At 46.9% G+C, this 27,689-nt stretch overlaps 1 protein-coding gene across 1 annotated transcript; it reads left to right on the top strand.

The window, feature by feature from the left end:
• Window positions 1-27,689, top strand: PRPSAP1 (phosphoribosyl pyrophosphate synthetase associated protein 1). The gene is made up of 10 exons (XM_039226493.1): window positions 1-348; window positions 4,583-4,635; window positions 7,470-7,536; window positions 13,620-13,792; window positions 15,373-15,488; window positions 15,950-16,005; window positions 16,817-16,962; window positions 25,310-25,380; window positions 26,136-26,282; window positions 26,821-27,689. Exons 1-10 carry the CDS (start codon window positions 179-181, stop codon window positions 26,977-26,979), a joined length of 1,158 nt encoding a protein of 385 aa, XP_039082424.1. The 5' UTR covers window positions 1-178; the 3' UTR covers window positions 26,980-27,689.

Here is a 27,689-nt window from a genome sequence, read left to right as displayed (position 1 = left end):
GCGCCGGTCGCAGCGAGCGTGGCTTCTGCCCCAGCCGTTGGTGGCCCCGCGTACGTGGAGGTGCGGGGGGGGGGGGGTGGTCTCCGGCCTCTCTCCTTCGCGTGCCGGGTCTCTCGGCGCCTTCCCCAGCCGGATCCCCGGCCTCGCGGCCGCCTGTAACCGCGCCTCGGGCCGGACGATGCCCAAGAAGCTGCTGCTGCTGCCCCCGCTCTCGGCGTCCTCGACTCTCCGCGCCCCGCGAGCCAGCCCCGCCGCCCGCCCGGCCATGAACGCCGCCCGCACCGGCTACCGGGTCTTCTCGGCCAACTCCACGGCCGCCTGCACCGAGCTGGCCAAGCGCATCACCGAGTAAGGGGGCGGGGCGGGGCCCCAGGCCGGGGGGGTGGGGCGGGAGGGAAGGGGGGAGCGGTCCCGACGCCCCTTCCCCCCCACCCCCCGGCGCCGCCCCGGACCCGGGCCGCCGGGAGCCGCGGGCCCGCGGGTTCTGGGCCGGACCGACCCTTGCGGGTGGCCATTCTGCCCCCGAGACGCGTTCGGCGGACTCCGACTTCTCCCCGCGCGGGCTGCCCGGCTCCCACTTCCCGGGCAGGGGCGAGGCTGCCGTCGCCCCGCAGGGAGCCCCTGAGTGGGGGGAGGGGCTCTGGGTGCGGCCCCCTGCCCCACAGTGGGCGGTGAGCCGGGAGCCCGGTCATCTCGGCTCCCAGGCCTAGTCGGTCGGTGGGCCCGAGGCCCGCAGGTCCCCGAGCATGAACACGCTGACCCGGAGTCCGGGGGCGCTGCGCCCGGAGGGGGGCTCCGCGGGGGGCGGCGGGAGGGCCTTGCAGGTGGCAGGCGCGGGGTGCACCCACCCAAGCCGAGGTGGAGGGGAGAGCAGGGCGGATGGGGCAACCCCAGGGGAGCACATTGGTCGGAGTTGCTGACAAAAATACGTCTAACTTTATTTCTTAAGGCACCTCTTGATTCGATCATTTGATGGAAGGTCTTTGCCTTTCCGTGTGTTTTTACACCCAAGAAAGCCTGTGATCTCAGGTGGCTTCTGGGGTGTGACAGCTCTGAGATGCCTTCCCAGCCTTGCCACCTTATTAACCCAGTGGCACTGGGCAAGAGACGTGATTTTCCTGAATTCCATTGGTAAGATAGGGACGATGCTGTTATCTACTGGGCAGGAACATCGTGAACATGAACAAAATAATGTAGATAAAGCTAGTAGCAGAGCAGACGCTCACAGTGGCCCTCGGAATAAGAACTCTTTTCTAGTTGGCTCTTTTGGAGAGTCCCAGAGCCCTAATGTAAAGGAAGAGCCTTAGGAGCCCTTTCCAGAAAACCTTGTTACAAACCTAAGATATAAATGAATAACTTCCTTTTTAACATTTAAAGTCATTTTTAAATCTTAAAACAGTTTACATTAGAGTTTCTCTGGGTTTTTCAGAGCTGATAAATAACTTCAAGGATGTAGTTTTGGATTCTGGATGGCAGTGTGGAAGGGAAACCTTAGTCCTGTTTTCTCAGTAATGACTCTTCAGTCGGGTTTATACATGAGATTAGAAGAGTAAACCCTTTTGCAATCTACTACCTCGTTTCTATTTCTAACCCCTGATAAATTGGCTTTTTGAGGCCAATGAAAATGCTAACTTTAAATATAAAGCTCCTGTTTGTTTGTTTTGGGTCAGATTTGCCACAGTGACCTTGCTGAGAGAAAGCAGAGAGAGGAGGGCACATTTAAAAGGTCGATGGTTTTGCTTTTTTGTTTTAATATTGGGTTCTTCGCTGCCTTGTTCCAGAAATACTGGAAAGATTTTAGTTTTTAATGCAATCAACTGCCCCCAGTGTGGGGCTCAACCTGTGACCCCAAGATCAAGAGTCCCATGCTCTTCCAACCAAGCCAGCCGGGCGCCCCCAGAAATGTTTTAAATGTTTTAAATTACTGTAAATTTTATTTGTAAATACTTCCTCTATCTGTTTCATATGCTGAGTTTCTGAATAAGATTTTATTTGAAGAAAGGTTTTTACCCCTGAGCAAAGTTTCAAGGTTCCTGAAGTTAAGATATTTTATTTCCGTGACTGCTTTTGGATCTGAACTTCCAAGCAGGGATTTTCAAACTGTTTTGGTTTTGCACTTGAATCAGTAGAAAAGTTAGGTGTGCCAGATTCCCAGGATGTGTATAAGTTATAATTAATCCCCAGTGTCCATCTGGCTTCAATTTAGCAACTTTTTGTTAGTCTTATTTCATTAACTTTACCTCTCTCTCACCTTTTTTTGGCTGGAGTATTCTTTTTTTTTGTTTGTTTGTTTTTTAAGTAAGCTCTAGGGACACCTAGGTGGCTCAGTCGGTTAAGCATCTGGCTCCTGGTCTCGGCTCCGGTCATAATCTCATGGTTCATGAGTTCGAGGCCTACATCAGGCTCCATGCTGACGGTACAGAGCCTGCTTGGGATTCTCTCTGTCCCTCCCCTGCTCGTGTGCATGCACGCACGCATTCTCTCTTTGTCTCTCTCAAAATGAATAAACTTAAAAAAAATAAATAAATATGTGAAGTAAGCTCTACACCCAACGTGGAACTTGAACTCATGACCGGGAGATCAAGAGTTACTCTACTGACTGACCCAGCCAGGTTTTACTCTGTAAAAAAATCATGGAGAATTTTTTTTTTAATTATGGTAAAATATACATAATATAAAATGTACCATTGAACCTTTTTAAAAAAATACTTTTAATGTTTATTCGTTTTTTGAGAGAGAGAGGGAGACACAGAATCCGAAGCAGACTCCAGGCTCCGTGCCGTCACAGAGCCTGATGTGGGGCTTGAACCCATGAACCATGAGATTATGACCTGAGCTGAAGTCAGATGCTTAACCCACTGAGCCACCAGGGTGCCCCACCATTTGGCTAGTTTTAAGTGTACAACTCAGTGAGATTAAATACATCTATAGTGTTGTGTAGCTGACACCAGTATCCGTTTCCAGAACTTTTTCATCATCCTGAACAGACACTCTGTACTCGTAGAACACTAACTGTCCCCGATCCTACCCTCCCAGAGTCCCTTGTCATTTCTCTTCTACTTCCTGTGTCCGAATTTGCCTGTTCTAAGTACCTCTTATAAATGGAATCATGCAATATTTGTCTTTTTGTGTCTGATTTCTTTCACTTAAAATAATTTTTCAGGGTTTGTCTGTCTTACAGCGTGTATCAGAATTTCAGTCCTTTTTAAGGCTGACTTGACTGGGATAATTCTACTTATTTGTACTGTGCACAGTATTTGTTAATTGTTTGTTTATCAAGAGAAACTATTTCATACCCCAGGATCCGCGTTTCATAGTTAGGAAACACAGGTCAGTGACAAACTGCCATGGAGCCCAACCCCAGCAAATTCTCGACATTCCAAAACCACTTTGCGCTCTGAGACACCAGCCTTCTTCATCTCAGAATCTCTTAGGGGATCGTGATTTCTGTAGAAGTCTGCACGAGCCGCCCTTCTTGGTTCCGCCACAGCAGCCTGGAGAGAAAGCTGCAGCCCATGGATGTAGTGAATCCTCGGCAGTCTGAAATCGCACACGTAGCCAGAGGGCCCTGGAAAGCCACGGCCTCCTCAGCCCAGCGGCCTTCCTCGCTGTTCCTGCGGGCCTGGCTGGCGTATTTCTAAGCAGATTTCCACCCTCACGTCGTAGCACTTCGCTCACTAAAGTGCTACCCGATAACCAGAAAAACCTATGACGGGTGCCTGAGCGGCTCAGTGGGTAGAGCATGCAATTCTTGATCTTGGGGTTGTGAGTTCGAGCCCATGGAGGGTGTAGGCATCACTTAAAAATAAAATCTTAAAAAAAAAAAAACCCACAATCTATGACATCATTAATTCCTTTTTTTTTCCTAATGTTTTATTTATTTCTAGGAGAGAGAGAGACAGCGTGAGCAGGGGAGGGTCAGAGAGAGAGGGAGTCACAGACTGAAACAGTCTCCAGGCTCTGAGCTGGCAGTCAGCACAGAGCCCGACCCGGGGCTCGAACCCACAAACCGCGAGATCATGACCCAAGCGAAAGTCGGACGCTTAACCGACTAAGCCACCCAGGCGCCCCAATTAATTCCTTAATATCATTTAGTATCAAGTCCTTGTTCATAGTTCCCTCCTTGTCTCAAAAGTGACGTTTTGTACTTCGTTTATTCTAATCAGGACCCCAGACAACATTCACACTGCATTTGGTCAATGGCACTGAAGTCTATATGCTGTTGACAGTGGAGGCATTTCCCTGTGGTTTGTGGCTTTGGAATTGGTGCTAGTAGCCAAGCGTCTGTTTGGGAATGGTTTTCTAAGACCTTTATTCAGAAAACCATAAACTAGACCTTAAACTTTGGCTGTGGAACCCTGCCCCGTAAAGCAGCATGTTACAAAATGGTGGGCACTTGAAGCTGCTTGTGAAACAGTGGTGGATGTATAGCTCTTAATGCATTAAACTTTCTGAACTTTCTGGTTTTTTGGGGAAAGAATGCTAGGGTAGTTATTTTAGCCTTTTTGCCAAACGTACAGATATCAACTGGAGTCTTGTTTTTTTAAAGAGCATTCTTATTTCCTCCCCCCTCTCCCCATAGGCGTCTTGGTGCTGAATTGGGGAAATCAGTGGTCTATCAGGAGACCAATGGAGGTAAGTTAAAGTGATTTCCTAAACATCCTTTGTTCTCTGAACTATGTTTAGTCAACTGACATGTTTTGTTTGTTTCTTTCTTTTCTTTTTGACATGTTTTGTTTCTTAATGTTTAGTTATTTTTGAGAGAGAGAGCTCACAAGAGCAGGAGGGGGAAGAATGGAGGGGGAGAAAGAGAATTCCAAGCAGGCCTCACGCTGTCAGCGCAGAGTCTGACGTGGGGCTCGAACTCACGAACCGTGAGATCATGACCTGAGTTGGACACTTAACTGAGCCACCCAGGATCCCCTCAACTGACCTGTCTTTAAAAGGCTGATATTACTCCCATGTAACATGGAAACATTTCTCCCTTTAAGATCATTCACTACTTGCGTCCAAATCTTTCTTTGTTCTCTTTCGTAAAGTCTCCTTCCCCTTCTTCCAGGATAATGTGAATGTCTTGTCATCTCACAATGACAAAAGGAGAGATGTAGAGAATATGTTTTTTCTCCTATATTAGGCTACCTTTGCTAAATACCCTTTGCATCTATGTCTCCTGTGTCATCAGGTGGCATCAAGAGCAATCTGGGAGCAGGTAGTAATGACTTTTTACAAAAACCATCTTCGAGTTCTTTCATCTCTAAATTTTTTGCCCTCAGGTCTCTCATAGACTCTCTTCCTGGGTTGGTAACACATTTTTGCTGCCCTCTGAGCTTCTGTGGAAAATTGTAACATTAAATGATAATGCTTGAAAGCACCTTGTGGATCGCCGGGGCCCTAGGAATGCGGATTCGGAATCTTTCTAGTGGGGCCGCATACTTCGGGCTGTACAGTGCCCTGCAGTGATAAGTTAATATAAAAGAGTTTGGAACTGGGGCACCTGGGTGGCTCAGTCGGTTAAGTGTCCGACTTTGGTTCTGGTCATGATCTCAGGGTTTGTGAGTTCGAGCCCCGCGTCAGGCTCTGTGCTGACAGCTCAGAGCCTGGAGCCTGCTTTGGATTCTGTGTCTCCCTCTCTCTCTGCCCCTCTCCCACTCACGCTCTGTCCCTCTCTCAAAAATAAACATTAAAAAAATTTTTAAAAAGAACCTAAAGATGAATCAGGTAGAAGAGCTTGTCTATTTAGCAATAACAATTTTCATTTACGGTGATGGCATTTGGGGATCCCCTGAGATGAAACACTCCAGGATGAGAAGGTGGTTTAATGAAGACCTTTTTTTTTTTTTTTAATTTTTTTTAACATTTTTTAAATTTATTATTGAAAGATAGAGAGAGACAGAGCACAAGCATGGGAGGAGCAGAGAGAGGGGAAGACAGAATCTGAAGGAGGTTCCAGGCTCTGAGCTGTTAGCACAGAACCTGACGCAGGGCTTGAACCCACAAACCACGAGATCATGACCTGAGCCGAAGTCCGATGCTTGACCAACTGAGCCCCCCAGGCTTCCCTAATGAAGACCTTTTACTCCATCCTTCCTTCCATCCTTGTACTAGGTCTCCTCTCTCTCCCCTCTCCCTGCCTCCCCCTGCCCCCTTCCCTCTCCCAAACCCTCTCCTTCCTCCTTCCCTCCCCCACTCCGTCCTCACCTCTCCCTGCCCTCCCCTCTTCCTTCTCTCTCCCTCCCCACCTCCTCCGCAGCAGCTTGCTAACAGGCCTTCCTATCTCTCTCTAGTCCATTCTCCTCACCTCCACCAGGATGCTTCCAAAACGCAAATGTTTTTGACTCACTACTGCCTAAATCCTGCAGGCTAGGGTCCAGCTCGTTAGCATTCACACGGGACCCTCTGAGAGCTGAATCCTGCCCCCTCACTGTCACATGTGCTGACTCCAGAACACACCTTCAGTCTGACCCCTGATGGCTCTGGTCCAGCCTGCCTTCGGCCGCTTGCCCGGACACCTTCAGAAACCACTGGAATGGTCTCGTTGGTGCCCATGTTGCCCTCCGCGGCTCTTCACGCAGCAGCCAGAGATCACACCCATCCCGTCCTGGAATCTTCCAGGGGCTGTCCTGTCACCCTTGGAATAAAGTCCGCGCTGCTACAGGGTCTGGCCCCTGCTGGCTACCGAACCTGTCTGTCTCCTCACCCGCTGTGCTTTCCAAGTGGATGGCCCCCTAACCCCATCCCCCAACCCCCCACCCCCATCCCCCCCCCCCCCCCCCCCCCCCCCCCCCCCCCCCCCCCCCCCCGTCTCTGCTTGTTCGCTGCTCCCTTCCTCCCTACTCCATCCAGCTTGCAGTGAGCTCTTGTTACTATTCGCTCTCCTGGTCTTTGTCTTTTTGTTGTTTTTTTTACATAGGCTCCATGATCAACATGGGGCACGAACTCTCCTCCCTGAGATCATGAGCCACATGCTCTGCCTACTGAGCCAGCCGGGCAGGCGCCCCATCTCTCAGTCTCTTCCTGTCGCATTGGCCTGAGAAAGTCTGCTGGCCTTTGGCGTTGCGTCGCCTCTCCTGGATCAGTCCTCACCTGCTGGGTCTGGTCCGCTGCTTGGAGACCTTGGGACTGGGCCTGGCGCCGCGGGGGCCTCGGCATTTGTGGAAAGAAGGATGTTAACTTCTGACCGCCCCCCCCCCCCAAGTGCCTTGTCTTTATTTCAGTGATGGGTTTTCTTTTTTGGACCCTGAGATTTTATGTGGATCTGTTTGTGTTACTTTTTTGCCTTTTAGCGTATTTTTGGTTTATTTTCCCTTTAGCTTCACTATTTTTTATGGATGCTTGTCATTCTGAGACCTTTTCAGAATTATTTTAGTGCGCTAGATGAGGTGTCGGGTTAGGTTCATCTTCACTCCCTCCAAACGCAGCCCTGTTAGTATACCTAAACTAGAAACGTTTTTTTATTTTTTATTTTTCAGAAACAAGAGTTGAAATAAAAGAATCTGTTCGGGGCCAAGATATTTTCATCATACAAACAATACCCAGGTAAGAGCACTACTTTCTACCTCCCTTTTCCTCTAAAAACCTTAGCGATGTAATTCGTTATGTTAGCACAGAAATGACAGTTCCATTTGCTTTCACTGTAAACGTCTTTGCACATTAAACTAAACGCTTGCCCCCAAAAAACCAGTTGTAGGTTCTTGAAATCCCTACCCTGTCTGTCGCTTTGTCACGCTGTACTATTGACTGTCCTCTCCAAGCTTTAAATCACTCAGAGGCAAAAATATCTTACCTTCACATGCAATGAAGAACCCAGCCCACGTCTGCTCAGCTCTGCTCAGCAGCTTTTCGTGGTTAAATGCAGTGCACGGCTGTCACCCACGTACCCAGCCAGACCGGTTTCGCACTTTTTTAAATTATTTTTTTGCACAGTGGCCCATTTCGAGCTGTCTCTGCCGTGGATGGCACCTGCCACCCCTTCCCCGCCGGGAAATCCTAGCCTCCCTGAAGGTGACCTTCCTTGCAGGAGTCTCTCCTCTCCTCCCCCACCAGGGAGTGGGAAAGTTGGGTTCTGTGTGTCTCTGGAAAATGCAGACCTTTCCGTCTGGGTTTAGTTCCATTCCTGAGACTGTGGTAGTGACAATGGCAGCGAAGGCTGCAGCACGCAGCCTCTTCCATGTATCTTCTTTGGTCCTTAACCCAAATCCCACGTGGAAGCTACTCGTAGCCTCAGTGCAGATGTGACTTATAATAAGAGATGGATATTTGCGGGCGCCTGGCTGGCTCAGTTGGTAGAGCTATGCAACTCTTGATCACAGTTAGGGTTGTGAGTTCGAGCCCCAGGGTGTAAAGATGACTTAAAAATAAAATCTTAAAAAAACACACATATATATATATATACATTTGGTCTTCCTTTCCTGATTCTGAGCTCCTAAAACCCGTGGGATTTCCTAGGTGATAAGAGCAATGAAAGTGTCTTTTGTTATTCATAACAAGCCCCTTTCAGCCACACCTGATTGACATTAATTCGATGGTTTTTGGAAAGCCTCTAGATCCCCACTAGATGGGGGTTCCTCCTTGCCTGGAAGCCAGCAGAGGGTAGAGGGTGGGAACTTTCAGCCCCTCCCTCCCCCGTGGGGGTGAATCCCTCCTCTGGAGCCCATACTGGGGGTGCCTGCGCCCGGTACATCCGTACATCCTATTGTCCTATATCCCTAGGAAGACTCCGAGAAATGGAATTGCTGGGCGTAGTAAGTTAGATATGGCGGCTCTGATGGATGCTTGGAACTTCGCAATGTGATGGCTGTTTCTGTATTGCCCGCTAGGCCTCTGGCAGATTTGCTTTCATGCTGGTTTCCTTGCAGTTATGGCACGCTTTTTGCCTCGTGCTTTTTTCCGATGTTGCAGCTTGGAAATGAGGGGAAGGGGGCACCTGGGTGAATGTCTGACTTCGGCTCAGGTCGTGATCTCACGGTTTGTGGGTTCGAGCCCCGTATCGGGTTTTGCAATGACAGCTCGGAGCCTGGAGCCTGCTTCAGAATTTGTGCCTCCCCCTCTCTCTCTGCCCCTCCCCTGCTCGTTGTCTCTCCCTCTCTCCCTCTCTCTCCCTCTCTCCCTCTCTCCCTCTCTCTCTCTCTCAAAAATAAACATTAGGGGCGCCTGGGTGGCTCCATCAGTTAAGCGTCCTACTTCGGCTCAGGTCATGATCTCACGATCATGAGTTCGAGCCCCGCGTCAGGCTCTATGCTGACAGCTCAGAGCCTGGAGCCTGCCTCGGATTCTGGGTTTCTCTCTCTCTGACCCTCCCCCACTCGTGCTCTGTCTCTCTCTCTCCTTCTCTCTCTCTCTCAAAAATAAACATTAAAAAAAAATTAAAAAATAAACATTAAATAAAGTTTTTTGAAATGAGGGGAAGACCTAAGGGTCTTGCCTGGGGGTGACATGCGGAGAGTGTGGGAGCTCTGTCACCGAGGCTGCCCCCTGGTGTCACGCTCACCAGCGGAGAGTGACGCTGCCTTGTCAATTTTTGGAAGTGGCAGAGAGCCTTTCTGAATCAAATGATTATGTTGCATGTTTAAAAAAAATTTTTTTTAATGTTTATTTTTGAGAGGGGAGAGAAAGTGGAGGCGGGGCAGACAGAGAGAGGGAGACACAGAATCCGAAGCAGGCTCCAGGCTCTGAGCTGTCAGCACAGAGCCCGACATGGGGCTCGAATTCACGAACCATGAGATCCTGGCCTGAGCTGAAGACGGATGCCTAACCATTGATTTAAACCTGTGATATAGGATGTGGAGAACAAAGTCAAAGAAAAGTAATTAAACTTCCTTACAACTTAATAGCCCGTTAAGTACTGGAGACCCACAGCTCAGCATGACCTTCCTCAGAGAGCTTAGCTGCCTCCGTGTTATTAGTTCGCTAGAGGCAAGAGGCAATCTTAGCTTGACAGCAGTCCAACCTCCAAGATCTATAAAAAAATCCCTCTGGAAACTCCCTTTATCTCTAACCTCCCCCCACCCCCACCCACCCCGAGATACAGGCTAGCAGTCACTCTGCAAGCGTATGGCCTGTGATAGACATCTGAAGGGTCTCATGACTGCGGGTGCCGGACAGTAAATGACCTTTTCCTAGCGACAGCCCGCTCCTTCCACCTTCCTTAGAGACTCGCGCTGTCCCTGACCCCGTCCCGACTTGCGGGTCTGTAATCAGCCGCTCCCCACAACCCCGGCGCAGCGCTTTCTGCCCACAGGTGCTGTACCCCACGCTTTCATAAAACAGCGCTTTTTGCACCAAAGGCGTCTCAAGAATTCTTTCTTGACCATTTGCTCCCAAACCCCAACATCTCACATCAGTACCCCAGGAGCTCCCAGATGTACTGAGTGACGGAAGCGAGGAGAATGGAGGTGAAGCCTACAGAGTGTTTTGTTGAAGGACAGTTTCCGTGTTTATGTTACAAGGCCCAATGTGTTGACAGAATGTAAGAGGAGTCATTAAAAGAACATTTGCAGGGCGCCTGGGTGGCTCTGTCCGTTAGGCGTCTGCCTGTTTCAGCTCAGGTCACGGTCTCACGGTTTTGTGAGTTTGAGTCCCGTGTTGGGCTCTGTGCTGACGGTGCAGAGCCTGCTTGGGATACTCCCTCTGTCTGTGTGTGTCTCTCTCTCTCTTGTCTGCTTCTCCCCCACTCACAATTTGTCTCTCTCTAAAAATAAACTTTAAAAATTAAAAAACATAACTTATTTGCTGCAGATGATTAATTCGTGGGGTTGGAGGTGCGGTAAGTCCTACCCCGTAACCGGGTCCTCATCGTTACCATCTGTGGTGATGGCCCATCGTCGCAGTGCTGCGCACATCAACCGATGCATACACACCGTGCCTGCTTCCTCACCTCACGTTTATCTTTGTTTATCAAAAATGACAGAGCAGTCAGGGTCGAATTTAATATAGGATGTGATTATCTTAGGGGAAAGAAAAATGAGTCCATTAGTTGGTAAACAATTAAGATTGTCCTACTTAGATACAAAGACTACAAAAACTAGCCAGGATGTGCTTGGAACAGGCTTAGGGAACAGATAAACAAAGCGGAGACTGCCAGCCAACCTGTCTTCACCCTGCTGGCCCTCAGATTCACTGCCTGCTGGCCAGCTCTCTGGTGTCCGTGGCTGAATGGGGAAAGCCAGGGTGACAAAGGCTCCTTTGTTGCTTTCCTGATTCAAGGGGTGGGGCGTGGGAGGCTTTCCTTAGCTTTGGGGCCCGAGGATGTTGAATCCCTTGGTCAATAGGAAGAGGAAAAGGCAACAAATGAAACCCCATGGCAGAAATTAGTAATTAACGAAAGGGAAGTTTCGCTGAAATCAAGGCTCTTCCAAAATTGTTCGTCTTGGTACGTTAACATTTTGCTCTCTGGGCGCCCCTGGAGGGGTGCTGTCCACACCTCACTGTATCCTTTGGTTGCGTGTTATAAATGCTATTACAAAGCCAGCTAAAAGCCCAGCCACCTGGGCAAATACTCTTCCGGAATATATTAACTTCAACCCTAAATGTATTGCTGACATTGAGGTCTGATGTGAGAAACTGCAGCGGGTGGAACTTTTATAACCCCCACGGCACCACACCCGCGGGCAGCAGAGAAAGCTCTAATTGCGTGTCCAACGTTGTCCAGCAGTCTATATGCGGAAGAGGACTTTGGCTCTAGCAGACGCGATGCCTGGTGTTGAGTCTAGGTGTGGACTCCTGACTTATTTACATACTGCCCCCCCGGGTACCGTGTAGCCTTCCAGCTTAACATTCAGAGCCCGTAAGGCACCAATTCAGGTGATCTAATGGGGGAAGGGAAGCTCTCCCCTCTGTGGAATAAAGTCTAGAAGTCAGGGCGGGGGAACATGGAGTTAGATGTGCCCCTTCTTGGGACAAATGATTACCACAAGGGTGATCCGGTGTGAGTCTCTGGCAGTTTCTTCAGATGTGGGCAGCTCATCTGCCATTTTAACTCCCACACCTTACACGGTGCCTGATACACGTTGCTCAGTAAATATGTGTTGAATATGTGAGTGAACTAAAATTGGCCAGGGATAATGAATTCCCAAGCACCTTGAAAGTGTTTATAAGTGTTTTGTCTTGATCATTGTCAAAAGATTGTGTGTCCTCTAACCTTTTGATGCCCGACTTGGGACATTATTAGTTTGGGAGCATGAGAAGGAAAAATGTTCCAGTTTACTTCAGAGGAAGGAAATAACTGGAAACTAATGTAACCTGTCAGCAGAGGCCATTATACCTACGTAAATTCAGAGAGACTGAGAGGAATTGGCCCGACCACCCGCCCTTCAGGCCACAAAGCAATCTCCGTGATGAGTATCTCATTTAATGACTTGAAAATTATGAAGCCTGTACCGTGTTGATGGCAGGCTTTCCTGTTTTGCCATAAATGAGGGCGGTGTCACTGCTGCATATACAGTTCAAGGACTGACCCTGAGAGAGAGCCGACTGCTCACGTGGGTAGAAACTAAGGCACAGAAATGATCTTCTTTCTCGGGAAGGCAAGGGAGATCCACTCCTGACTCCAAAGAGAGGGTGTTTGATGATTTCTTGGATAATCCAAGGACCATTGGAAGAGCGTCCTGAAGGATTGCAAGGCTCTTACCTCTTTTTTTAATTTAATTTAATTTAATTTAATTTTATTTTATATTTATTTATTTATTTTTGAGAGCAGGGGAGAGTAGTCTTAATTAGGATATGAGGTCAGGGTACCTCACCCCAGCCATTGAACTCCCTCTGTGGCCCAGTGTGTCCAGGCGACAGCCAAGGAGGCATCCAGGAGGCATCCGCCAGCCTCTGCCCTGGGGCAGAGTCCTCGGCATCTCAGATCCCCTGGGAACTCCCCTCCGCAAAACTCAGGTAGGACCTTGTCAGGCTGCCTTTCGTTCTAGTCTCAGAGCTTCCCCCCCTCCGCCCTGAGGTTTTCACCTTTTTTTTTTTCTCACCTATTTTAAGGGCAGAGCCTCCCTTGGGTTCCATCAGCCTCAGCAAAGAGTAGCAATCCACATTCATTAAAACTGAAAGTAGCCTTTCCTTTGAATATGTTCAGATCTTACTTCTTTCTTTGTCTCCCTCTGAGTAACCGTTGTTGGGAATCTGTGTACTTGAGAAAAAAGGGATGAGGAGATTTTTAAGACCTCCCGTCCTCCACCCTACCTGCTACCCCTGGAAGAACAGACCAGATCCTTCCTGGCGATGCAGCTACGTAGCAGGACAGTGGGCCTCTCTTGGCGTTCGCTGGACGCAGGGGCTGAGTCCCCCACCCCTGGGCTGGTGCCCGCGGGTGTTGCTTAACTCTGGCCACCAGGAGTGGCCGTCTGCCTCACCCGCCACCCCAGTGATCGCATCACTGACAGAAGACCCAGGCGAAGGTGAGTGCAGGTAACCATGCTGTGGATTTACGAAACCGCAGATGAAAACCACGGCTAAGAAGAGCTAACAGGCTCACCCCTGCATTCACAAGTGCCATCTTAAGCTAGGTGATGATAAAAATGCCTGTGACGCCCGTCTTGGTGGCCTGTGTGCAGCCTGACATTCAGATCTCTTGTAGGGGTTAATAAATGAAACTAACCCCCAAATACGAATTTTAACTGTTTCAGAGACGTGAATACAGCGGTGATGGAGTTACTGATCATGGCTTATGCGCTGAAGACGGCCTGTGCCAGGAACATCATCGGAGTCATCCCTTACTTTCCCTACAGCAAGCAGAGCAAGATGAGGAAGAGGGGCTCCATCGTGTGCAAGCTCCTGGCGTCCATGCTGGCGAAAGCAGGTGAGTGTGGACACGGACTTGTAGGCGTGAACTTTGTAATTGTTTTGCTTGAGATTAGTCCCTGCCTCAGAGCTAATTTGGGACTGATTTTAAGCGTTGCTCACGAATTACTTTCTTCCTGTTCCCTTTTGATAGTTCTGGTTAGGGCTATGTGAGCTTGGGCCGAAATTCTTCTCTTTTTTCTGTTCTCTTTGTCTTACTTGAGAGCGACGTCATCTCTTCTCTGATCTTGGACTTTTTCATCATCTGTCACTTCTTTTCCATGTCATCTTACCATGAAAACTTTAGCGGCGATCTTGGCATCCATATAGGATCTTTTGAGCGTCAGGTCTAGATTTATGTATTTGCCTTGGTTCCCTAAATGCCATTCACGTGCATAATATTAAAACCAGGTTTGTTCTTTTGCTACTTCTTCAGTTTATAAAATACTCCTTTTTCCCCCCTCCCTGATTGTGTCTCTCTATAGCAGCTCGTTCTTACTGCTTTTAGTCTGTGTTTTTGTAGTGGTACCATACTTTCTGGCCTATGAATCAAATGTAACAACCCTTTATAGTTACTGGGATTTTATTTGTCTGGCGTGTTTACTTACAAACTCTAATATGTATTTTGAGTCCTGAGAAACATTTGAATTCCGTTCTCTCTAAACATGTGTAATGTTTTGGGTGAGGAACAGGAAATACTGGTTCTTTGCTCTAGAAGTTTTGCGGTGACCTTTGGCCATTTGCAGTAGTTTTACATATGTACCTTTTTTGGATCAGCACTGTTGATTAGAAGAGTGTATCTTGGGGCACCTGGGGGGCTCCGTCAGTTGAGCATCCAACTTCAGCTCAGGTCATGATCTCATGGTTCGTGGGTTCGAGCCCCATGTCGGGCTCTGTGCTGACAGCTCAGCCTGGAGCCTGCTTCGGATTCTGGGTCTCCCTCTCTCTCTGACCCTCCCCTGCTCACGTCTCTCTCTCTCTCAGAAACAAATAAAACATTTTTAAAAATTTAAAAAAAAAAACTGTATCTTGTTTTTCTAGAAGAATACTTCTTGACCCATTCTTATGACATTTAGAAATTGCTCCAAACTCTTGAAGATCTTATCTTTGTGTAATGGGAGTTTTTCTTCTAATCCGTATGTTACTTTGCTTTTGTTTTCTTATTCCTTCTGCTTCAGTCACAGGCCTTTTAACATTTCTCCCCGAGATCCTTTAGTCAAGGCCTTACTATTTTTTTAACACCATTACTTCTTTAGTATTTATGAATCCCGTATTCATATTTTTGCCTCTGTCTGGTTTTTCTTCATTTTCAGGAACACGCTAGTTATGATAGTAGAGGAAAGCACTTTTCTCTCTGCTTTAGCTCTGTGTCCATGTGGAAGGCAGAGGCTCTTTCACGGGAGGCTGGACACGTTCTTTAGTTCATTACAGTTTGTTAAGGTCACAAATAAAGTCTCTATAACTTAACGGTGATTGTTCGCAATACGGTCCCTGCTTTGAGTCTTCATTTAGGAGGCAGGAGTGGGCGTCGAGTTTGTGTCCGCTGTAGCCAGTAACTTGTAGGGGTGAACTTTGTAATTTTTTGTTTTAAAATTTCAGGTTTAACTCACATTATCACTATGGATCTTCATCAAAAGGAAATACAAGGCTTTTTCAGCTTTCCCGTGGACAACCTTAGAGCCTCACCTTTCCTGCTTCAGTATATCCAGGAAGAAGTGAGGAGCCACCAGCAAACACCCTATTTTCCTCAAAAGAGACCCCATGTAGCTTTTCTCTGGTATCAGATTTCCATATGGAAAGGCACATCAAATGATCTTTCCCTTGAGTCTTCATGCCTCAGGCAACCAGACAGGGTCAGCACTAGGCATGGAGGGTCATGGTTTTTTTTAAATTAAAAAGAGATTTCTTTCTAAGTATCTTTTAACAGTTACCTTAGGTTTTCTTAGATGAAGGCGTTAAAAATTACTTATCTTTTATCTTCTTGATATAGCAGTACTTTTGCAATGATGTTAATTGATAAGTGTTAAAAACAATTTCAATGTATAAATGAAGTCCTGGTGTGTCTGATGGCTAGTATGGGCCGTTGTTAGGAGAGGGAAAAGTGTCATACCAGCGTCCAAGTGTTACTTTGCATAACTTTCCAGTATTTTCTTATCCCCCCCACCCCCAAATCTAGATTCCAAATTACAGGAATGCAGTCATTGTAGCGAAGTCTCCTGATGCCGCCAAAAGGTAAAGAAGCCAGACATTTGTAAACATTCCTTTTGGGCATTTCTGAGTCAGAATGAGCTGTTTTGGAATCTAGGGTCTGTCCTAATGTGGCCCGGAAAGGCTCAATGGCTTGAGCACGTGCCACACACACACCACCCACCCCCCGGCCCTGGCCCCTTAGTGTCCTGTCCCCACCACAGCTTTGTTTATGGTCTCCCAACAGTACAGATCAGTCTTGGAATTACTCCGTTTTCCTGTGGGAGAAAAGGAAGTTCTTCACGAAAACAGGGTTATGAGTATTTTTCAGGCAGTGGTTTTTTTTGTTTTTTTTTTTGTAATGTATTATTTATTTTTGAGACAGACAGACAGACAGGGTGCGAGGGGGGGAGGGCCAGAGAGAGAGTGGGAGAGTCCGAAGCAGGCTCTAGGCTCTGAACTGTCAGCACAGAGCCTGATGTGGGGCTCAAACCCACAAACCATGAGATCATGACCTGAGCCAAAGTCATTCGTTTATCTGACTGAGCCATCCAGGTGCCCCTAGGCAGTGGTTTTTAAGAAGTTCCATCTTCTAAAGAGGAGTGTTAGAATATTGGACAAAGGGTAGAACCAAAATTATCTAGAGTCAGATGCTGGCCCACCTCTCAACTTGTCTGCCTCTTGAGGCACTTATGTTCTGGCCTAGGCCTCATATTCTGATTTGTATAAATACTTCCTTTGTGTGTCCCTAAAAGCCTGAATGATGTTTTTGTTTTTTGATTCATGAAATAATGAGATAGTGACACTTGGGTTTTTTCGCCATGAACTTTGCCGCTTCCCTTTGTCTTTCTCGTAGGGCGCAGTCCTATGCTGAGAGACTCCGTCTGGGGTTGGCTGTGATCCACGGAGAAGCCCAGTGTACAGAGCTGGACATGGATGATGGCCGCCATTCTCCCCCGATGGTCAAAAATGCCACTGTCCACCCGGGTCTGGAGTTGCCGTGTAAGATGAGCTCTGTGTTTTGATTTCCCTTGTAACTAGAAGCAAGCTGGGAATAGTATGACTGGCTAGGAGTTAATATGTCTGTGGGTGTATGCTGTCTTGGTATTTGAAATAATTGACTGGTGTCTCCTTGATCTCCCCTGGTGTAAAAGGAGATTGTGTTACATTCACAGACCACGTGAGGACAATTGAACTAACCTGGGTGGCACTTAGCATTCAGAGAGTGCGGAGTCATTTTAGCTTTAGGGGAGAAGTTGTATGTGTCATGGTGTGAAATCTTAAGCTTTTATATATTTTTTAAAAATGTTTTTTATTTCTGAGAGAGAGAGACAGCGTGAGCAGGGGAGGGTCAGAGAGAGAGGGAGACACAGAATCTGAAGCAGGCTCCAGGCTCTGAGCTTGTTGCCAGCACAGAGCCTGATGCGGGGCTCGAACCCACAAACCACGAGATCATGACCTGAGCCGAAGTCGGACGCTCAACCAACCCAGCCACCCAGGCACCCCTTAAGCTTTTATACTTTGGTCAGGTTGACAGTAGCAACCCCTGATCATACACTAACTAGTCTTTAGAGATCCAGGTAACTTTCAGCACTTATTTTTAGTAATATAGCCCTTTGACCTGATACTTGACTAACTTGTTATTAATCCAACAGTGTGGGGGCCATTTATTTCCATGGATTTTGAGTGGTAATGACCTGCATTCTATACTGGAAGATACAATATGCTTTTTAGAGGAAGAAGATTCTTTCTTTCTCTCATTCTAAGTTTATTTATTTATTTTGAGACAGAGAGAGAAAGACCGCAGAGGAGGGGCAGAAAGGGAGAGCGAATCTCAAGCAGGCTCCGTGCTGACAGCGCAGAGCCCGATGCAGGGCTTGAACCCACAAATTGTGAGATTGTGTCCTGAGCTGAAGTCAAGAGTGGGGTGCTCAACCGACTGAGCCACCCAGGCACCACAAAGATTATTTCTTTTTCAAATCTGTATCTATTTGCCATACCTCAGAAACACACAGAGATTAATAGGGTGGGAAATATACTCCAGGTTACTTAGACTCCTGTCTAAGGTGGAAACATTCAATTTTTTTACCCTATCAAATTTCCATTGCTTTGTTTTCAACTCTGGAGGTTTCCATATAAGAGAAACAAATAACATACTCTGTCAATTTAAATTTTTGGTATTGTAGTGTTTTACTTTATTTTATTTGAAGATTTCATAATTAAAGGTCTTGAATAGGCAATACATTGATAATATTTTAAAAGTATGAAATTCTTGGGGTACCTGGGGGGCTCAGTTGGTTGGGCATCCGACTTCGGCTCAGGTCATGATCTCGTGGTTGTGGAGTTCGAGCCCCACATCGGGTTCTGTGCTGCCGTTACACAGCCTGCTGCAGATCCTGCCTCTCTCTCTTTGCCCCTCTTCTGTTCTCTTTCTCTCAAAAATAAATAATAAACTTTAAAAAGAAATAATGTCAGTGGCAAGGTCATCTCATGTCAAAAATAATGTTTAAAAAAAAAGATCTAAACTTCACCCCCCTAGATTTTTCTCTCCCCCACACCCCCTCCCCCAGCTACTCTGACCTGCAGATAGTTGTTTTCTTATATCCATTTAGAGACTCTGTGTATCTCTTTCTCTCTCATTTTCACACGGTAGTATATCGTATGCCACATTGCTCCGTCCCTTCCCTATCGGTCTATACAGAACTCTCGGTCTTTTATAGTTTCATGGTGTCCTGCTTCATGGATATACCATAATTTTTTGAATCAGTCCCCTCTTGTCGAGCACGTAGAATTTTCCTAGTCTTTGGTTATGGAAAACAAAGCACCGGTAATAATAAACATCTTTTGAGCCCTTACTACGTGTCAAGAGTTACTCTATGCTCTTGAGTAGATCCCCAGATGTGGTCTTCGTACAGCCGCCTGTCGGTGCTTCTGTTATCCCTCAGTCTGCCAGTGAGGAAACGGCCACCCAGCTGGGGGCTGGTGGAGCCAGGGTTTGGAGGGAAGCCAGCGGGCTCCCGGATCCACACCTCAGCTTCTTAGTTTGAACAAACTGCAGTCTTCGAGAAAAGTTGAAAGAGTAACACAGAATTCCTGCTCTGCCCTTCACTCCGAACCTCCAGATTTAACATTAATATACAGGCTCTTTTTCTGAACCATTTGGGAGTGAGTTGCAGCCATAATGCCCCTGTATCCCTAAATGCTTCACGATAGATTTCATAAAAACAGATATCCTCTTACATAACGCTGTGCAAGGACCAGACTCCGGAAACTGACAGTTAGAATACTGTTACCTAATCTGCACACCTTACTCCTGTTTCACCAGTTGCCCTACCAAGATCCTTTAGGGCAAAGGGAAATCCTGGCCCAGGACCCAATACAAGATCACACCTCAGACTCAGTTGACATTTCCCTTTAGTCGTATTTAATCTGGAAAGCTCCTCTGTTCTTGGTCTCTTATGACCTTGAAACTTGTATTTATTTTTTTTAATTTTTTATTTTTTTAATCGTTTTTATTAATTTTTGAGACAGAAACAGAGCATGAGTGGGGGAGGAGCAGAGAGAGAGGGAGACCCAGAATCTGAAACAGGCTCCAGGCTCTGAGCTGTCAGCACATAACCCGATGTGGGGCTTGAACCCACAAATCGCAATATCATGACCTGAGCCGAAGTAGGATGCTTAACCGACTGAGCCACCCAGGTGCCCCGACCTTGAAACTTTTAAAGAGTACAGGCCACTTCTACAGAATATCCCTTCGTTGGGGCTTGTTTATTTCTTCATATTAGGCTGAATCAGATACTATGTTGTTGTCAAATGGTGATTCTTCCAGTTCCCCTTCTGCCCTGTTCATTCCTTCACTTATATCAGGATGGATTCATAGAATCTTAATTTATTCAGCGTGTTCTAATCCATTGCTACTCTTTCCTGTAATGCTCAAATTGTCTTAGACTCAGCCAAAGAGGACCCCTTCAAGCCCCCTCCCATGTTCTTTTGATGTGTCCGTATCATTTTTGATACTTCCGTGCTGTCTGGTACAACTAGATGTTCCGTATTTATCGTGCACTTTCTTAGCCCTGGAATCAACGGTCCTGACAAGGAGCCCCAGTTCCTTTAGTGGGAAGTGGTGTTTACTAACCAAGATTTGGACTTGAGAGCGTACATTCGATCCTTGTACCTTACCACCTGTGATTCACCTTGGCTTCCGTTCTTTCTTAAGTGACTGAATGTCCTACATGATAAAGACTGAGGAATAAAAGTACTGGGCCAAAGGTTATTTTGATAGGGTACTGCTGAATTATCGTGATATTTTATATGGTGTAAAACAGCGTGTTCCTTCATTCACACGCGGGTGTGTTCACAGTACTACTTTCCAGAGTTGCCACAGGATCATTTTCTGATTCCTTCCTACAGGTTTAGTGAAGGGAATGCTTTAAAAAAAAAATGCTAGTTTTGAATGTGTAATGGTACCTTCCAAATTAAACATGCTTTATTTATATTTATATCTCAGTTATGCTCCCAGTACATTTTAATAGTTTACTTAATAGTCATGAGGCTGAAGATGCTGGACTGAAAGGACCAGAGTCTGCGTTTTTTAGGAAGACGAACTGTTTAATCTTCCTGGAACATGTTCTTTTCGAGCAGTGGTGGTTCTCACCCAGGGCCGTTCCCTCCGTTGCTGCCCCTCTCTCCCCTTACCCCCCCACCCCATGCTATTTCACAGGGTCTGGAGGCCTTTCTGGTTATCTCAGCCGGGAGGGCAGGCGGCACCACCAGTGGCCTGTGAGTAGATGCCAGAGAAAATGCTGAAAGTCTGCGCAGCACCGCAGCAGAGAGTTACCTGGTCCAGACGCCAGGAGGGCTGAGCCCGAGGAACCCTATGTAGAGTAACTGATTAAAAGTGAAGTTGTGTAGGGGCGCCTGGGTGGTTCGGTCGGTTAAGCGGCTGACTTCGGCTCAGGTCATGATCTCACGGTTCGTGGGTTCAAGCCCCGCGTCGGGCTCTGTGCTGACAGCTAGCTTAGAGCCTAGAGCCTGCTTTGGATTCTGTGCTTCCCTCTCTCTCTGACCCTCCCCTGCTCACACTCTCTCTCTCAGAAATAAATAATAAATAATAAAACATTAAAAAATTTTTTTCATAAAATAAAATAATAAAAGGAATTAAAAAAAAGTGAGGTTGTATAAATTTTTCTGTTTTATAAAGTAGAACTGAATCCCTCCTGAAGGCAAGGGCATTTAATGAACTTGAACGGAGTATAGGCCGATGGTTCTGCAAAGCACTGCTATGTGTTTGTCACATTGGTGAAAATTACAAGAGTTTGGATCACAAAAAGGAGAGAGAGAGTCACCTTTGCTGGCTTGATTTTCCTGGGTGGTTAACTTTACGTGTGAAGATGCGGTTTTCACCACTAAAGTGAAAGCATGTAAGTTTTGACGTGTTTGCATTGGGAAGAATCAGGAGCTTGAAAATAACCTCAGTTCTAGTTCTACCGGAGACCTTATATCTCTTTTTAATGTCAGTCTGTTGCTAAAGTCTGACCTTCCATTGAGCTAAAAATAGAACAAGATCAGAATGCATAAGGAATGAATAATTCCCCTTGGTCTTCCTTGCTCTATATTTCAAGAGAGGAAGTTTTGGTTAATTGACTCTGGGGAAAGAGTAAAAGAGAGTATGTAAAACTTAAAGATGGTTATAAATGCAGCTTGCAAAATGGCTAATTTTAAAAGCAAAAGCTAATTTCCTACTTTATAATGAGGTTATAATTCATAAATTAACATTTTCACTGATTAAGTTGATAACAGTTTTAACAGTGATTTCTGACCACAAGTGATGGTGTACAATTCATTTTATTCTTTTTAGATTTTTAAAAATACGTTAAAAAATATTTATTTTGAGAGAGAGAGAGAGCGAGCGCGCGAGCATGAGTGGGGAGAGACAGAGAAAAGGAGAATCTGCAAGTAGGCTCCATGCTGTCAGTGCAGAGACCAATACAGGGTCCAATCCCCTGAACTATGAGATCATGACCTGAGCCTGAATCAAGAGTTGGACACTTAACGGAATTACCCAGACGCCCCACAATTCATCTTATTCTTAAACAGACTGGGTTTTATTTCAGAAAATGAAGCACGAGAACAGAATCTTAAACATAACGTAGTTTTAGCGCCCTTTACCCTTAATCTCCGGTACATAGAGAAAATGTCTGAAATTTTTTACTGAAAATTTTGAATTTCCAGTGCTTTATCTTGGGGCAAGCTGTTAGAAAATTTGGCTTCGTGAGCTACTGTTCATTTCCCTTGGCTCTGTACTAAAGTCTCTGTATTTTTTAGTAGCCACCAAATTGTATGTTCACTTTTATCCAGACCCCAAACCCAGTGAAGAGCAGGGAATGAGCGCACCAGGAGAGATGCTTGCTGTTCAAAAAAAAAAAAGCCTTTTAGGCCTCCATCCTAGCCATGCTTGTTTTTCATTCCAAACAGATAAAAGTTTTTTGGGAGAAGCAGAGTCCCAGAAAGTAAATAGGAATACTGTGACCTGTTTTGTGCATCAAACTAGAGCTGCGTTTTTATTGGTCTTTGATGAGGGTTACTGGCTTGCAGTCTTCTTTTTTCACAGAAGAAAATGATCAAGAACAGGGACCACATCTCTCTCTCTCTCTCTCTCTTTGTAATTTATCTTTAGGAACATGTAAGTAGGGGAGGGGCAGAGAGAGGGAGACAGAGGATCCAAAGAGGGCTCTGCGCTGACAGCAGCGAGCCCGATGTAGGGCTCCAACTCCCAAATCGCGAGATCATGACTTGAGCCAAAGTCAGACATTCAACCAACTGAGCCAGGTGGCCCAGGGACCACATCTCCCTAGGAAGTGGGGACCCCAACACAGCCACCTACCCACATGGTCTAAGTTAAAGACAGAATTTAGGGAAGCCTTTCCTAATGTTGGTTGCTTATTTTCTCCCTCTTTTAGGTGATACGTTTTAACTGCCCAGACTCAAAAAAATTGCCCTTGTTTCTGGGATGGGAAATCAGGAAATGTTGATTGAAATTGGCCAGTAAAAGAGTGCTGGATTTCAGCTTGGCTGATTGCCGGTAGGTAGAGAGGCATGCCTGTTCTTTGAGGCTCTCACCGTACCTATAGATAGGAGTCCATTAAAACGGACTGTTTCCTGATAATTACTGACCTATGGAATGACCTTGAGTTTTATTCTTGTGTCCCTTTCCCCCTACTGGCTTAATACTTCAGAATAACAAAAAGCTTTAAAAAGTAGAATACTTAGCCTCTTCTTCTGAAAAAAAATTTTTCTTTCTTCTGTTTGCCAACTTTCTTTTGAGGGTGAATTCTTATTTCCCTTCTCTCTCCTGTAGTTAGGTCTGTGTACTGATGGGCCTTCTCCACGTATAAACTGTGCAGTGAGATAAGAAGTCTCTCCTTTAAGGCCCGGTCAAATCAGGAAGAGATGATGGAGTCATAGTTATTGTCTTCAAGTTCCTAATTTTCAGGAAACTGATGATGTCAGTAGGGCAGTTATCTGATAATAGGGTTACATTGTCCAAATAAAGTCACTTTGGAAGAAAATGAAGGAAAACTGGCTCTCACCTTTACCAGTTTCGTTTTCTACAGAGTGGGGTTGAGTTTACATTTCTTTATCGGTCACAGTGAGAGTCGGATATTTCTCTCTTGTATCCCAGCGCCGCTTCTCCATCGATAAGATCTGCTTTGCTCTTCTGCTCTATCCTGAGACCTGTGCTCCCTGAAGACTTCTTAGTGGCTGTTAGTTACATGCAGCTCTTAACCTCTTGGAACCTGGCCAGTGCTGTCTGTGTACCCGGCACACCAAATATCAAAGACTTACTACGATAAAAAAGTAAAACATCCCTAATAAGTTTGTGTATCTGTTACATACTGAAATTATAATATCTTGAATATACTGGGTAAAATAAAATCTTTTAATTTTACTTTTTTTTTTAAAGATTTTATTTTGGGAGTTTGAGCCCCACCTTGGGCTCTGTGTTGTCAGTGCAGAATCTGCTTCAGATCCTGTCTCCCTCTCTCTCTGCCCCTCCCCCACTCATGCTCTCTCTCAAAAATAAACATTTTGGGGTGTCTGGGTGGCTCAGTTGGTTAAGCAGCAACTCACGGGTCGTGGGCTTGGGTCCTGCATCAGGCTTTCTGCTGTCAGCATAGAGCCTGTCCCCTCTCTCTCTGTCCTTTCCCCTGTGCTTGTGCCCTCTCTCTGTCTCTCTCAAAAATAAATAAACTTTAAAAGAATAAATAAAAATAAACATTTAACAAATGCAGCCAACAGTAATCTTAAAAAAAAAAAGTTTGGTTTGGTTTTTTTTTCAAAGATTTTATTTAGGGACGCCTGGGTGGCTCAGTCGGTTAAGTGTCTGACTTTGGCTCAGGTCATGATCTCACGGTTCATGGGTTTGAGCCCCGCATCGGGCTCTGTGCTGGCAGCTCAGAGCCTGGAGCCTGTTTCAGATTCTGTGTCTCCCTCTCTCTCTGACCCTCCCTTGCTCACACTGTCTGTCTGTCTGTCTCTCTCTCTCAGAAATAAATAAAACATTTTTTAAAAAAGAGTTTATTTAAAGTTTATGTATTTATTTTGAGAGCGAGAGAAAGTACGTCAGGGAGGGACAGAGAGAGAGAATCCCAAGCAGGCTCTGCATTGTCAGCACAGAGTTGGACAGTTGGATATGGGGCTCAAATCCACGAACTGTGAGATCATGACCTTTGAAGTCAGATGCTTAACCAGCTGAGTCACCCAGGCGCCCCTAAAGATTTTAAGTAATCTCTAGAAGGTGCATGGGTGGCTCAGTTGGTTAAGTGTTCGACTGGCTCAGGTCATGATCTCACGGTTCGGGAGTTGGAGCCCCAATGTCGGGCTCTCTGTCGACAGCTCAGAGCCTGGAGCCTGCTTCAGATTCGGTGTCTCCCTCTCTCTTGGCCTCTCTCCCGCTCTCTCTCTCTCTCTCTCTCAAAAATAAACTTAAAAAAAAAAAGATGTAAGTAATCTCTACACCCAGCAAGGGGCTCGAACCCACCACCTTAGAGTCATGTGTTTCACTAACTGAGCCAGCCAGGCACCCCTCTTTTTAAGTAAAATTTTACATAAAATTACATATAGCTCACCTGTTTCTACTGGACAGCACTGCTCTAGACAGTCTGTTTCAGAGGCCCTAGGTTCCTTTAGGAGAATTTGTGTGTGTGTGTGTGTGTGTGTGTGTGTGTGTGTGTGTGTGTGTGTGTAAATAATGGTTTTTTTCCGCCACTTCCAGGGAATGACGTTACGACTGTACTTGTTTAGTGACACATGACTAACTGGGGTCTTGTGCTGTGTTTTGTTTTGCTAGTGATGATGGCCAAAGAGAAGCCACCGATAACCGTAGTAGGAGATGTTGGCGGGCGCATCGCAATCATAGTGGTATGGTCATGGTCACGTGTCGTCCTTCATGCACAGAATGACACTGCTGCCTCTTAGTAGGCTGTCCACTTTGGGATTATGTTTCCAGTGAGGATGACAGAGTTCAGTGGAGCCATCCGTCCTTTCTCATCCACACTCCCTTCCTTAGGACACATAGAAATTTTCATATCGTTGCACAGGGATTATTATAACCTACAGACGGAGAAAGAGCACAGGAACTCCTGTCAGAAAATTCAACCCCATAAATAACCTTTGCCTTTGGGCTCTGGGTTCTAATCAGACCAGCCGACCCACTCAGCTTTCAGCTTCAGGGCCACGAGGTGAACTAACGATGAGCTGGCCCATTTTTACGAATGAGAACAAATGTCCAGCTCCCTGTACGTTCGCACGATCGATTTGCTCCCAGCTCTCAGTGCCTTTGCCGGGCCTGACGACGATGGCTTACATTATTTCTGTGTTCCTGTCATTTCACTTTCTCTTGGGAAAAAAAAAAAAGTAAGTGGGACCCTAGCTGCATAGGATTGACCAGACACTTGGAACACAGAGATGAGTCTCGGCAGACCCGAAGTCTAGCTGTACGTGTCCCATGTGGCTTCAAGCCCTGCCGGCCACCACGATGTCCAGTGTTGGACCCAGGCGGACAGCTCTGGTTTTCAGCTGGAGCCCCTCTGCCCCCGAGTGCAGAGAAGAGGAGAGGGTGTGTGTTTCTAGGGACGGAGGGTAGCTCCGTCCTGCTACGTCTGCTCTCTCCTCAGGATGACATTATCGATGATGTGGAAAGTTTCGTCGCTGCTGCGGAGATCCTGAAAGAGAGAGGTGCTTACAAGATCTATGTCATGGCCACTCACGGCATCCTGTCCGCAGAGGCCCCCCGTCTGATCGAGGAGTCCTCCATCGACGAGGTACGTCTGCTCCTAAGGGACTTCTCGGCACACTGCGCCTGCGTCCACACTTGCTTCTGTCTTTTCTGTGGAGAGTAAGATGGCTCTGTCAGCATCGCTGAGCCCCTCTCTGGAGGGCCCGTGCCGTAGCGGCCTTGCCGGCTGGCAGTTTGTTGGGACAGATGTGTAGTTGGGAACGTGCGTCTGTTGTCACAAAGGTTTGCTTTATGTACTTGGCGTGTAGCTTGTGTCGCGCCATCATTTGATATCACGGCGGCATTTCCTCCTGCTCGCAGGAAGGTTGGGCACAGTGCCGGCCCTCAGCCTGACATTCCTGCATAAGCAGACCGTGACCTTCAGTCTTCTGTTTTGCATCGTGTAACCTTTTTCTTGTGTCGTGTTGGTTAATTTCAGTTTGTAAAGACGATACTCGGGGGAGTGAGGTTTTTGTAGTTTGGAACTTGGGGGCGGGGGAGGGGGTTGGCTAAACTTACTCTGAGTGGCCACGTTGGGGCCCGGAGCAGTAACAGTGTTCCTTTTCCGTTGCCGCAACGACTAGGTGGTGGTGACGAATACTGTCCCTCACGAGGTGCAGAAGCTGCAGTGTCCCAAGATAAAGACTGTGGATATCAGTCTGATTCTTTCTGAGGCGATTCGCAGAATCCACAATGGGGAGTCCATGGCCTACCTTTTCCGAAACATCACCGTGGATGACTAGCTGCCACGGACTGCGGAGCTCCTGAGGACAGCCTGTGGAAAGCAGTGCCGCCAACTTCCATACAGGGTGTCCTTTCAGGGGAGGACGGACTGGAAGTAGCCTGAAGTCACGTAGTCTGTCTTGCCGAGTGTGGTAGGTGGGAGGCGTGAAGATAGTCAAGGGGAAGGCAGAGCTAATGGATAAATGGCCTTAAATGTCTACCGCCGTCATCCTGTTCCTCAAACAAAAGTTACACCTTCCCGAACAGCATCTCCGAATCTTACTGAAATGGAAAAGGAGTTCAAGACAGATAAGGTCTCAACTCTGTGACCTGCGGCCGTTTGCACCGCAGGGAAACGCGTGTATCCGTGTGGAACTCGGCGAGGGGAGCCGAGTGCCCTGGCACTGTTTCCGTTCTAGCTGTCCCCTCCCCATTCATCGTCACGGAAGTCTTTTGTAGAAAACCCCCTTTTTCTGCGAGACGCTGCTGTGCCTACGGCCGCTGAACCACAAAGCATGTGTGGCCCGGCCCCCAGGCAGGAGGTCCGATTTGAGAGGAGCTGCCGGGCTCTGGGTGCCTGCGTTGCTCTTCAGCGGCAAATAGAATTTGTGGGCTTGCTGGTGTGTTCCCTGCCTTGCAGAGCCGCCCCCTCCCCTGCCCTCATGGTGACTGACTTCTGTCCAGGCCGTGCGGAAGACAGTTGAGTACAAAATAAAAGGTGTTTCAGGTC

This window comes from Hyaena hyaena, unplaced genomic scaffold (genome assembly GCF_003009895.1).
Source record: "Hyaena hyaena isolate Hyena2069 unplaced genomic scaffold, ASM300989v1 scaffold_21, whole genome shotgun sequence".
NCBI classification, from domain to species: Eukaryota; Metazoa; Chordata; class Mammalia; order Carnivora; family Hyaenidae; genus Hyaena; species Hyaena hyaena.
The sequence above is the reverse complement of the archived record's forward strand: the minus strand, read 5'-3'. Positions and strand labels throughout refer to the sequence as shown.

Bases quoted from the DNA above. Each gene is read 5' to 3' on its own strand.
- PRPSAP1 (XM_039226493.1), top strand. From the start codon at position 179: ATGCCCAAGAAGCTGCTGCTGCTGCCCCCGCTCTCGGCGTCCTCGACT. The intron at 7,537-13,619 runs GTAAGAGCACTA...TAACTGTTTCAG, and splicing joins ATCATACAAACAATACCCAG to AGACGTGAATACAGCGGTGA. The intron at 16,006-16,816 runs GTAAAGAAGCCA...TCTTTCTCGTAG, and splicing joins TCTCCTGATGCCGCCAAAAG to GGCGCAGTCCTATGCTGAGA.